The sequence below is a fragment of the Tursiops truncatus genome, chromosome 3 (genome assembly GCF_011762595.2).
Source record: "Tursiops truncatus isolate mTurTru1 chromosome 3, mTurTru1.mat.Y, whole genome shotgun sequence".
Taxonomy (NCBI): domain Eukaryota; kingdom Metazoa; phylum Chordata; class Mammalia; order Artiodactyla; family Delphinidae; genus Tursiops; species Tursiops truncatus.
The window spans coordinates 117,241,024-117,253,818 of NC_047036.1; the positions used below are offsets into that span (position 1 = coordinate 117,241,024).

Below are 12,795 nucleotides of genomic sequence, written 5' to 3' on the forward strand. Positions count from 1 at the left end.
GTTGTGGAGTTGTCAGCTGCTGTACTTGGTAGGTGGGAGGAAGAGATGTGCTAGTCCAGGCCTTTGAAACCTGGGTGCCTTGGCCCCTTCAACTATGCCCTGAAGGAGGGAAGCGTGCCAAATGTCAGGTCTCCTTCTAGTTTTGTTCCAGTTCATAGCTAGAAAATGACAGCAGAAGATCTAGGGGTGAGAGGATGCTGAGAGAAAGAAGGAGAAAGAACACTTTAGTGAGTGCTTTTGTACAAGTGGGACAATGAATTTTAAACTCTTGTGGAATAGATGGGAGGGCCTGGGAACAGTGGATGTTCAAAACAGAGAAACAGAGGCAATGACACAGAACAGAAAGGCTTCCTCTGATCCTTCTGCCTTCTTGTTCACTGACAATTGGTTATCCTTTTGTTGCCTCTGCAGCAATACAAGGGGGAAGTCTTAGGGGAACAGAGACCCGGAGGGGTAAAGGAAACTTATATTTATGTAAGATGAGCTGCAGCCATTGAAATTGCTGGCTATGGTGAGATAAATCCCAGCCTTCCACATTTTGCTTAGTAACAGCAGACTTTTCACTGCAAGGCATCAATGGAGTCCAAATTCCAGCCAGGCTTGGGGAATCAAGAGTAACTCTCTTGATGTAATGGTTTTGCAGGCTCTTGAAGACATTGTCATCCGTTAAAGAAAAAAAATTAAATCACTCTTGAAAGAAAGAAAATGTCTTGGGTGATAAATGAAAAAATTTTTGAAGTAAAATGAGGAAAAGCTCGAGGGAAGAATCTCTTTAAAATTTTACCAGATTCTCCCCACTATGATCAAAAGGGGTTAAATAAGAGCTTAGCCTGCAGCTTCATGGAACCAATTTTTTAAAGAAAGAATATTAAAACCTGAAATATTGGTTATTTGCCAAGGCACACACTGGAAGTAAAAGCCACTTGGCTAGGAGCAGAATTGAGTGTTGGATCGCAGGATGCTAATTTTAGGCTTGCTCCGCGAAAGATGACAGCACTTGCCACCCCCCCTCCCTCCGCCCTAGAAGTTTCCGCAGTATTTAGGAGTATTCAGGGAAAATGTTGGTGTCAGGGAAATAATCCCCATCATCAGTAACCCCAGAGCGCCTCACTTGCGTTTGTTTCTTTGAACGTGGAGCCGCCGCCCAGATATCCGTAGTTAGCCAAGGCCCTCGGTGTATTTTCTTGACTTGCGCTTGGAAATCTTTTTCTGGGAGCTGAAAGCCCGAGTCCTAGAGACTTAACTGCTTTTCCTAGAATAATCTCCTTACAAGACCAGTTCAGCAGCCGAGGGACCGTGGAGACTGGCTGAACAGGACAGTGGGGGCAGGGAAAAAGGGAGTGGCCGTGTTCCCGGGGTCTGCTGGGATCCGGCCGGTCCGGGGCGAAGGAGCTGGGGCTGGAGTGGCTGGAGCGACTGGACAGTCCGGGTCGCCGTCCGCCACCTCGGTGCGGAATCGGAGCCGGACTTGCTGAGCATTCCTCCCCCTCCTCTTCTGCTTCCTCTTCCCTCCTCCTGGACCAGCGGCGGCGGCGGCGGCGGCGGCGGCGGCGGCGGCGGCGGCAGGAAACGAAGCCGGGCTGAGCGACTCCGAGGCGAGCGGAGGAGCTGGGATATGGGGAATCAGAGCGGGCGGCGGGGCCAGGAGCCCTCCGGAGGGCCCACGAGGGGAACGGCCCCGGTGTTTGCTCGCTCGTGAGGCGTGGGGGAGCGGGCGCAGGGCGGCACGAGCGGAGGCGGAGGCGGAGGCGCGGCCCCGGCGTGGAGCACGGCTGGGGAAGCTGCTGCCTCCGGCCCTGCCCGGCTGCCTCCGCTGCGGCCGGCGGCTATGGAGCTGGCGGGCACCAGACCTGGGGCGACAGAGCATCCCCGTTTCCGGACGCCCATGTTCTGGCTGCTGCTGCTTTCCCTGCTGCTACTGCTGCTGCCGGGCCCAGCGGCCTCCCAGCTGCGATACTCGGTGCCGGAGGAGCAGACACCTGGCGCGCTTGTGGGCAACGTGGCTCGCGCACTGGGGCTGGAGCTGCGGCGCTTGGGGCCGGGCTGCCTGCGTATCAACCACCTGGGTGCGCCCAGCCCGCGCTACCTGGAGCTGGACCTGACCAGTGGAGCTCTCTTCGTCAACGAGCGCATTGACCGGGAGGCGCTGTGTGAGCAGCGGCCTCGCTGCCTGCTCAGCCTGGAAGTGCTGGCGCACAGCCCCGTGGCGGTGAGTGCCGTGGAGGTGGAGGTACTGGACATAAACGACAACTCGCCGCGCTTCCCGCGGCCCGACTACCAGCTTCAGGTAAGCGAATCGGTGGCACCTGGAGCGCGCTTTCACATAGAGAGCGCGCAGGACCCCGACGTGGGCACCAACTCGGTGCAGACCTACGAGCTCAGCCCCAGCGAGCACTTCGAGCTGGACCTGAAACCCCTGCAGGAGAACAGTAAGGTGCTGGAGCTGGTGCTGCGTAAGGGCCTAGACCGCGAGCAGGCAGTCTTGCACCACCTGGTTCTCACAGCTGTGGACGGGGGCAGCCCAGCCCGCTCAGGCACCGCGCAGATCTCTGTGCTTGTCCTGGACACTAACGACAATTCTCCCGCCTTCGACCAGTCCACCTACCGCGTCCAGCTTCGGGAGGACGCTCCCCCAGGCACATTGGTGGTGAAGCTGAATGCCTCAGACCCGGATGAGGGCTCCAATGGCGAACTCACGTACTCCTTGAGCAGCTACACGTCGGACCGGGAGAGGCAGCTCTTCAGCATCGATGCCAGCACGGGGGAAGTGCGGGTAAGTGGAGAGCTGGATTATGAGGAGGCCTCTTCCTACCAGATCTATGTGCAGGCAACAGACCGGGGTCCAGTGCCCATGGTGGGTCACTGCAAGGTGCTGGTGGACATCGTGGATGTGAATGATAACGCACCAGAGGTGGTGCTCACGGACCTGTACAGCCCAGTGCCTGAAGATGCTGCGCCCAACACCGTTGTGGCCCTTCTCAGTGTCAATGACCAAGATTCAGGTCCCAACCGGAAAGTGAGCCTGGGCCTGGAGGCCACACTGCCTTTCCGACTGAATGGCTTTGGAAACTCCTACACACTGGTGGTGAGTGGGCCCCTGGACAGGGAGCAGGTGGCTGCCTACAACATCACAGTGACAGCCACTGATGGGGGAGTACCACAGCTCACATCCCAGCGGACACTGCAGGTTGAGATCTCTGACATCAATGACAATCCACCCAGCTTCCTGAAGGACTCCTACTCCATTTACATCGAGGAAAACAACTTGCCAGGGGTGTTGCTCTGCACTGTGCAAGCCACAGACCCAGATGAAAAGGAGAATTCGGAGGTGACCTACTCCCTCATGGAGAGGGAGATTCAAGGGCTGCCAGTCACCTCCTATGTCTCCATTAACAGTGCCAGTGGCAGCCTTTATGCTGTCAACTCCTTTGATTATGAGAAATTTCGGGAGTTCTTTGTGACTGTGGAGGCCCGGGACAAGGGGAGCCCACCACTGAGCAGCACTGTGACCACCAACGTGTATGTAGTGGACGTGAATGACCATGCCCCTCACATCCTATACCCTACCTCAACCAATTCGTCAGCAGCCATTGAAATGGTGCCTCGAACTGCCCCTGCTGGCTACCTGGTCACTAAAGTCATAGCCATGGACTCAGACTCTGGGCAGAATGCTTGGCTCTTTTACCATCTGGCCCAGATTTCTGACCTGGACCTCTTTAAGGTAGAGCTACATACAGGAGAAATTAGGACTACCAGGAAGATGGGAGATGAGAGTGGAACCACTTTCAACCTGACCGTGGTGGTCCGAGACAATGGAGAGCCATCGCTGTCAGCCTCTGTGGCCATTACAGTAGCTGTAGTGGATAGGGTTTCCAGAATCCTCCCTGACACTCAGAGACATGTGAGAAGTCCTCGGACATACTCTGAAATTACACTTTATCTAATAATAGCATTAAGCACAGTGTCTTTTATATTTCTTTTGACAATCATTGTTTTGAGCATCATCAAGTGCTACCGCTACACTGCTTATGGCACTGCGTGCTGTGGAGGCTTCTGTGGAGTGAGGGAGAGGTGCCCTGCAGAACTCTACAAACAGGCCAACAACAATATTGATGCCAGGTTACCACACGGCCTCAAAGTGCAGCCTCACTTCATTGAAGTGCGAGGGAACGGCTCCCTCACCAAGACCTACTGCTACAAGGCCTGTCTGACAGCAGGCTCAGGGAGTGACACTTTCATGTTTTACAACACAGGGGCGCAGACAGGACTGGGACCTGGGGGAGCCCAAGCAGCAGCAGGTGACAGCAGGCACCTCACAGGCCAAAGTGGGCAGAGTGCTGGGAACCTGATTATTCTAAAAAACGAAGCTGTTTCTCAAAATGAGGTGAGATAGTAGTCAAGGGGTCTTCCACAAAGTCATGCATTTTTCACATTCCCCCCGGCCCCCTCCCGGTATCATGTAGTTGGCTTTCTCGAGTTATTAACAATGACAAGGGTTATCTGGTAAACTGAGTGTGTGTGTGTGTGTGTGTGTGTGTGTGTGTGTGTGTGTGTGTGTGTGTGTGTGTGTGTGTATTACCTGTGATTGGATTATAATCTGCTATGTTTCCTCTCTAGAAAAATAGGACTAGAGAATTGTTTTACTTTCCATTTTCTTTTCAGATATATGAAACCTTGACCATAAAATTGTTTGAGAAATGAGGATTTGTCTTAATTATGTGGTGTTAAAGCACAGCTCTATAGAGAAATAGAATAGGCTTGAGAATAAGATGATGCTATAGAGGGTAACATTATGAGATTCAAGGAGAAATGGCCTGTGCTGTATCATCTACAGGGAAGGTTCCCTTTTGAAATCCTACAGGAGTGTTGTTTTTCAAAAGCTCTGAAACCTCTCGGGGCTGTAGTGGTCACCTCTGTATGCTGTCCCTGTTTATACCATGGACTATCTACAATGAAATGTATCCAGTTAATATTTCTGGTAATTGCATTGAACTAATATGATGAGATCTGCTAGAAATTCATGTCAGAGGTGATAAAGCCATAGAATGTGGACCTCACTCTGAAGACAAAGTTTGATTTGGCTGTTTGCTGTGGTAACTATTCTGTTGGGGCTGTCGGAGGAGATGAATGATGGCATCCAAGAACCAATTTGTCTGCTTGGGCCAGGGAGATGGTAGAATGAGTGGATTAGGGATGTGGGGGATATGGTGAAGACCAGGACAAGCTGGGGTTGGGGAGAAAGAATTCTACCACTAGTTATCTTTTTTGGCCTTGTGTGAACTCCTTGTAAGAGGATTTCCCTGCGTTTAGCATAAATGTAATCTTCTGATTTCCTCTTGAGAATTCCTAAGGTTTTGATGAGACGTGAAGCAGCCTCTTCAAGCCCTTCATGTCCTTAAGTTAAATGACAGTACTTTAAATGGTACTTCAACATGCTCCAAAGCACGCATTTAATTTCTGGATCTAGCTACAAAAGCCTTGGAAAGTGGATGGCTTACTGTACATGAGAGACAGAGAGACAGGTGTTAGTAGAGACACTGGTTTTAAGTAGGTGTAAGGCCAGTTTGCTCAGTATATGAAGGATGTATATAAATTGTTGGACACAGTGCCTGTGTTTGTGTAGTGTGTTTGTCTCCATATGCATGCTTGAAATAATAGAACCCTGCTTTGTGATACTTTAAACTTGGATTTCAGAAGCCAAAATTTTGTCCCATAAAAAGTGATGAGTTGTTTCTTCCCAAACAACTACTTTGTAGCTAGGACTTTCAGAGGTCCTACAAAATGAGTTAATAATATTTGTCCCTCCTATATTTTTGTGATGTGTTTTCACTGACATATTGTTGTCTTTTTATTAACGTCCATAGTTTCACATTCTAAATTCATGCTCATCTTCAGGAAATTAATGCATAAGCACAGAAAAGAACAGAGATGGATTGAGAGAATTTCCATGTACATTGTAGGTAGATTTATCAGAAGAGCCTGATGTTAGTCAATGCTGAGCAGCCGCGGGAGGCAGATTGCAGATTAAGAAGAACGGGGTGGGGGAGGGGAAATCAAAGAGCTTCCAGAATTCTTTAGATCATAGCTTTTGGCAGCATGTAGAAAGGCTTAATTTTAAATAAGGATGCTGTAGACATTTGCTGAACAAATTACTGTTAAGTCCTTTTGGGCCTGGGGTGGGCTGCAGGTGGTAAAGAGGCACAGAGAGCAGGCCAGGCAAGCTTGCAACCAGCTGTGAGCCGGAAGCGCAGGCGAGTGACACTCACCCTCTCTCTCCTGACTCAAAGCTTGGGACAATTTGATACGTGAACTATTTCTGTCTTATACTGACCTGTGTGTTAATATGTGCTTTGGTTCACAAACCTTTAATTTAGGGAGAAAATTATGTCAGAAAAGGGCTTGCTTTTGTGGGATTTTGCCAGGAGAGTACATGATTTTAATAAAGGCAGATTTTTGCCAGACACTTTTGGAAATCCAGTGAAGAGAGCCCTAAGATCCACAGCTCCTGGAATTATTGCGGTTATAGGTAGAGAGTGAGTCACGTTGTCATAGCATGGCAAAATGGGGACAAAAATCACTCAACTCTGAAAGTCATCACTGCTAGATCAACCTGTTAAATTCTCACGTTAGGCTTTCTTTCTTCCCTACCCACTCACTGCACATGACAGGAGAATCCTGGGGTGCAATTGATTCCATGTGCCTACATTAAAATTAGATGGGGATCGGAAAGGATGAGTAAGGGAATTTGCGCTCACCGACCACCCTGCTATACAAAAATATTCTGCACTGCAATATATGTATGGTTTCATTACCTGTAAGTCATACATTAAATATTTATCAACAACTAGCACACGAGGAAACAAGCTCAGAGAGGTTAAGTAACACACACAGTCACTCTGCTAGTGGTATTTTAAGTCATATCTGTCTGACTCCAAAGACTGTGCTTCTGAAACAGTATGAGTAGATAGAAATCCCAATGTTTATATTCCTTTTGATATGGGATACTCAGGCATTCAGGCTACCACTGATTCACCTAGTGGTGTCAATTAACTGCTCTGGAAAAAGAGGAATTCTTTGCATAGAAGTAGGTCACCAATGGGAGGATCAATGAGTAAAAACGTTACCACCAAGATAGGATATTTTTATTTGTTCTACCATTGGCCAAACCTGTTCAGATCTTATATCTTTGTTCTCTCTCTAATTTCTCTCTTGTTGCTTATTAAATATCAGTATTTAACATCAGGCTAATCTTTTGGTAAATTTTACCCCCAATGAGTTTATTTCATGCGCCACTTGTGCAGTGAGGTTTTTGAAGTAACTGTTTAGCAGTGGGGCAGAATTTCTCTTTGGAGACTTCTGAAAACCTGGTGTTGAATGTGGTTGGCACCCTCTTCAGAATCTCCAAGAAAAGGAACCAAATCTTAAGGTGGTTTCTGTGCATCTGTGGTCCTGTGACTGCTGATGAGTCACTTTGAGTGCTCTGGGCAGATTTGTCCAACTGCACCTCAGTGGGACCAGTTAGCACAAGATGTGGAAATCACAAAAGGGTATAGCAGAAATGAGTTAAGTTTACATTCACTTCACTTATTTTAAAGCAAGTTGTAGTCACCAAATCTTCAGTTATTTTTGCCACTGTGTGTACATACTCACTCTAATTCCACTTGTGGTAACTTCGAAGGGTGAACCCTTCTTTCAGTGGCACCTAATTTATTTCTTGCAGGACTGACTTTTCTAGCTGGTGACTGACTCTGTCCTGGATCAGAACTTAACACTTAGTGTAAAGTGCTATCATGGTGAATTGATAAAAACTGCACAGTGGTCAGAATAGGCAAAGAAATTGTATCTGAACTTCCAGCCTCTGATGGTCACTTTTGAATGGGTGGGGCTCTTTTGTTTTGCCATTTCTGTATTGGTTATAGGACTGTTCTTTTGAGAAAAGGTTTATTTCATTTGGTCTGAGAATACATTAATTTCTTCAAATTACCCCCTTCCTCCCCTCTTCTACAGATCTGCTGAGCCAGATGGAATAATGGCTGAGCTCCTCTCTGTCTCTTTATCTTGCACATATTCTGACTGATGGAGAAAGCTATTTATTGTAGCTTGAATGTCATTGGCCTACCCTTTGGTCTGACCCAGGACTGAGCCTGCACATGGGCATCTGGTCTGACTCAGAACACTCTGCAGGGACACAGCCTGGCATATTACAAATTGTCTACTGGCATGCTGTTTGCTTGACAGAATAGCAGAGTTGGTTCTGGATACTTGCCTTGGTTGGCCACCAATTTTTGCTCTCAATGAGAGGTCAGGATGCTGTCTGTTTGCAAACGTTTGATGAAAAATTACCATCATCAAGCCCAGAGGTTTAGCTGAATTGAATGGGGATTTACAGGTGTCTTTGAATATGAGTTTTGTAAATTTCACCTGGCTCCGTGTTCCTGGGCATATTACAGTATGAATATAAATTTGGCTTATTCGTATGATAATATTTTGAGTACTCTAAAAGCATGATTTCAAAAATCAAAGGTCAAGAGAATTCCTTAGCAGTGTTTTAAATCTGCTAGCCTAAAAATTACACAAGTTTTTGTCTTTCGAGGATTTGAACTTGACAAATGCAGAGAAATCTCCAACATGGCGAAAATCGAAGAAAAATGTTAGTCCCTTGGCACATAAGCAACATCAGTTGCTTTCTGGCCTTGCAGGGTCAGAACTCTGGGCTCCAGGGAAGTAAAACTGTGGGGGAGAGAGTAACTGCTGCACTAGCAGGCTGTGCATCCAGAATTAAGCAAACCTAGCATTTTCTGTTGTACCAGAGCCCATTAGGTGTGTTTTAAAGTTATGCGTATTTTATTTTACTGCTCTGTGGATTTAGGATTATAAATGACTGTTTTTAGAAGTAAGTGTTCACCTAGACTTCTCATATTTATCATCTTTTCATTTTGATTTACTAGAAGACTAACATGTAACATAACAATGATTATTTTAAATGTTAGATTCCTTTTTGCCTTCATGACCCACAGTTTATGTGTTCATTTTCTATTGCTTTGTAACAAATCACCACAAATTAGTGGTTAAAAACAACACTCGTTTATTACCTGCACACTGTGACTGGATTCTCTGCTCAGGTTTTCCGCAAGGCTGAAATCAACATGCTGGCCAGGCTGAGTTCTCTCTTGGAGGCTCTGGGGAAGAATCTGCTTTCAAGTTCATTCAAGCTGTTGGCAGAATCCAGTTCCATGAGGACTGAGCTCCCCGTTTTCTTACTTACTGTTGGCTGGAGGTCACTCTCAGCTCCTAGAAGTTGCTCTCAGGTCCTTACCAGTATTTTAACAGTGGAGAATATTTTCTCACATGGAATTCCTCTCATGCTTCAGATCTCTCTGATTTCTGTCTCTGACCTCTAGACCCAGATTTAAAAGACTCGTATAATTAGGTCATTCCCACCCAGATAATCTCCCTTTTTCAAAGCCAGCTGTGCCGTATAATATAACTTAATCATGGAGTAAGACCCATCATATTTGGAGATTATACAGGGCATTTACAGTAGGGTATAGGGATCTTGAAGGCCATTTTAGGATTTTGCCTATCATAATTTATATCAGTGTTCACAAAATATCACTGAAAAATTTGCAGTGGATACATCTTTAATAGATTCCTACTAGGAAGGAAAAGGAGATGCCACACGTAGTCTTGTTTCTCAGAGGATCATTTATTGATAGCTTCATGGATTTCCATGATAAGAAGATAGCATATTACTTCACTGAGTAGTCCTGTGATTTTATGAATGACATAGGGTATTTTAAACCTATTTTATTTCAAATTTGTCTTGGAAGAGGTGATTCACCCTTTTGTAGCTCAAATATTCCATAGTATAAATAATACCATTACAGAATAAATCAAGTCTTAGCTATAATTTTGATAGAAACAAATGGATTCTTGTTCTTCAATAATACTACATCACCCACGTGGACTACCTAATTCAGTTTTTCCACATCTGGAATTTCATGACTTATTCTACTGAAGGACTATGCTTTGAAACAACAGAACATACTGGGCTTTTCACCAACAGAAATTAAGCAAAGCCCAGGGATGTACCATCCAAGTACTAGAGAACTAAACGTATGTCTCATTATATTAGGTATATCAGCAGTCAACCTGTCAGCTTCAATTTTTCCAAGTTTAATCAGTTTTTCCAAGTTCACATGAAACCCACGTACATTTTATTACATTTAATTTTGTATCACTTTAAAATAAATCAATCTGGGAAAGTCAGAAGTAAAAAAGAGAAAAATATATATCTGTCATTCCATGCAAATTTATTTAAAACACAGACTTTCGCGTTAGGGGTACCTAAACATGACTCTCAGGCAAACCTACCTATCAGGCAGGTAATCTAATCTCTCTAAAGTTCCAGATTTCTAATTTTTGTAATTTAAGTACGATAGTATTACCCTTGCACGGTAGTTAATTTATTCGAAAGCCTTTAAAAAACCTATCAAATACCTGAACCCTGCTAGCTTCTGAAGCTATAGCTATGTATTATGAATATTTGAGAATATCAGTATGTTTTATAAACAAAATATAATCCCTTTCATAAAGTTTATGGTCTAACAAAGGTGTTAGGATAAATGCAGTAATATGTATAAAGTGCTTATTCCATTGCCTAGTATTGTGTGGCTACATAAAACATATTAATTACTTTCTTCCTTACCTTTTCCCTGCCTGATCTCACTGCCATAAGATGTCTCATAACTATGATTTTGGCAAATAAATCTCAGGAGCATCTTGTTGCTGAGGGACTATTATAGAAAATAGCAGCATGACAAATTACGTGTCGTTGAGGAAGTGAGATTATGTAATGGACTGAGTTTCCTGGTCAGTCCTGCTAGAACTGTGCCTTTCTGCAAAATAGAGTTGGTGATTTCATTCACCAGATCAAGTTGCAGCAGTTTTCATTATGGATGTTACCCAGTCATAGAAAAATTGGCAGCATTTGCTCAACAGACGTCAGAGTCTTTCTTGAAGGAGGGTTCTTACAGCTAACAAGCTGACACCAATGCTGCTGATGATATGATTAATAAAAAGTATTTCAGTCATATTTTCAGGTTTACCAAATGGTTTGCAAATATTTTCTCTTTTGCTCCCTCTACTACCCCTGATAGAAAATGGGAGCCCCTTCATTTCATCTGTAGATAGTTTTATGGTACTTTATGAGGAACATCAATAGCATTTTGTGAATTTGAGAACCAAGGATGAAGCAGCTTGTATGTTCATATCTTGCCAACAGAATGGAAGGGACCGGAGAGAGCAGTTAGTGTATGGGGACATTTGAGGTAAAGTATCCTAGAGTTGTAGCTTTTTCTGGGCCTTGACTCGGCTAAATTGTTGAATATCATCTAACCATCCCAAAGTCTGTCTGGAAGTTGAGATGCTGATCACTTCTTCTCTGGATCTTGTGAAGAAGTATGTTTATGAAATACTGTGCATCCCTTGAATGAACTATAAGAATGACAGGAACAAACTTATTGACATTTTGAAATGTCAATTGGCATTACAGTAATTGGCATTACTGTGGCCTTGTGTCTACCAAATATGATAATTATAGTCCAGAGGAAAATGCAGAATACAACCTCCATCTCTTCATCTTTCCATTCAAATAGGCCTCAATATTCAGTGACAGGACCACTTTAATCTCTGCCCATGAAAACACATCGAGAGGAACATCTGTCATGGGTTTTTCGTAATAACATTTTTGCTAATTGATAACAAGATAGTGATGGTGATTGATTTTGTCCCCAGTGATTCCTGAGTAGCTTCTACTCTGCACATAACTTCCAGAACAGTGTCTAGGTGCCCACATTTCCCTTGGCGTCCCCTCCACTTTGAATTGAGTTTGAAGACACAGGGCAATGCATCTTTCCAACACATAGGTGGTGCAAGTCAGGTTCTTCTTAGGTTTCAGCTGCTCCCTGTTAAACAGAGCTTAGCAAACAGTAATTGAATAAGAAGGCAAAGCCCTCAGAGGAGCAGGAAACAAGTACAATTTTATGAAAAGGATTATGCAGCACAACAAGGTCAAACCCAGCGGTGGTTTGTTTTCCTCTCCCTTGTATTCCTCTTCAATCAGCAGAAGAGGTTGTTATCAGTTGCTGGCATTATGACTGGGCACATCCGCCCAGAGTCAAACATGCTGCAGTCTGCAAAGTCAGCAGCAGATTGCAGTGCTCTGCAGTCCAGCCAGAACAGCAGAATTTGTGTAGCTGTGTTCCCTGTTATAGCTAGAATACCAAATTGGGGATGTTCCCTTAAAGGGGCATTTGAGGGCAAAAACAATGAAAGCTTTTCCTGTTTCAGAATAGACTGTCCTTCCACTAGTGCTGCTTTAGGAACATAGACCTGTTTTGTTTTGTTTTTTAATTGAAGTATAGTTGATTTACAATATTGTGTTGGTTTCAGGGGTACAGAGATTCAGTTATATATATTCTTTTTCAGATTCTTTTCCATAGTAGGTTGTTACAAGATACTGAATAGAGTTCCTTTGTGCTATATAGTAAGCCCTTGTTTATGTACTTCATATATAGTAGTGTGTATCTTAATACATAGACCTGTTTTGAGCAAGGCAAGCCAAAGCCGGTCCTCACAGCATCATTAAACCCAGTTTTCCATGGTATTTAATCTGTGCAAGGACCCTGATGAGCTAATTTAATTTTCTCCTGAAGTGCTATATATATGTGAACATCATCTTAGAGATGCATATGAAATGGCTTCTTCCATACTTTTAATAGCTACATGGAAATA

General features: G+C 44.7%; 1 protein-coding gene across 1 annotated transcript in view; it reads left to right on the forward strand.

The window, feature by feature from the left end:
- The first annotated feature begins 1,386 nt into the window (after positions 1 to 1,386).
- Positions 1,387 to 12,795, forward strand: part of PCDHAC2 (protocadherin alpha subfamily C, 2) — a 44,731-nt gene continuing 33,322 nt past the window's right edge. The window contains exon 1 of the mRNA XM_019924565.3: positions 1,387 to 4,384. Within this exon, the coding sequence (XP_019780124.1) occupies positions 1,829 to 4,384 (2,556 nt within the window). The 5' untranslated portion in view covers positions 1,387 to 1,828. The remainder of the gene's footprint in view (positions 4,385 to 12,795) is intronic.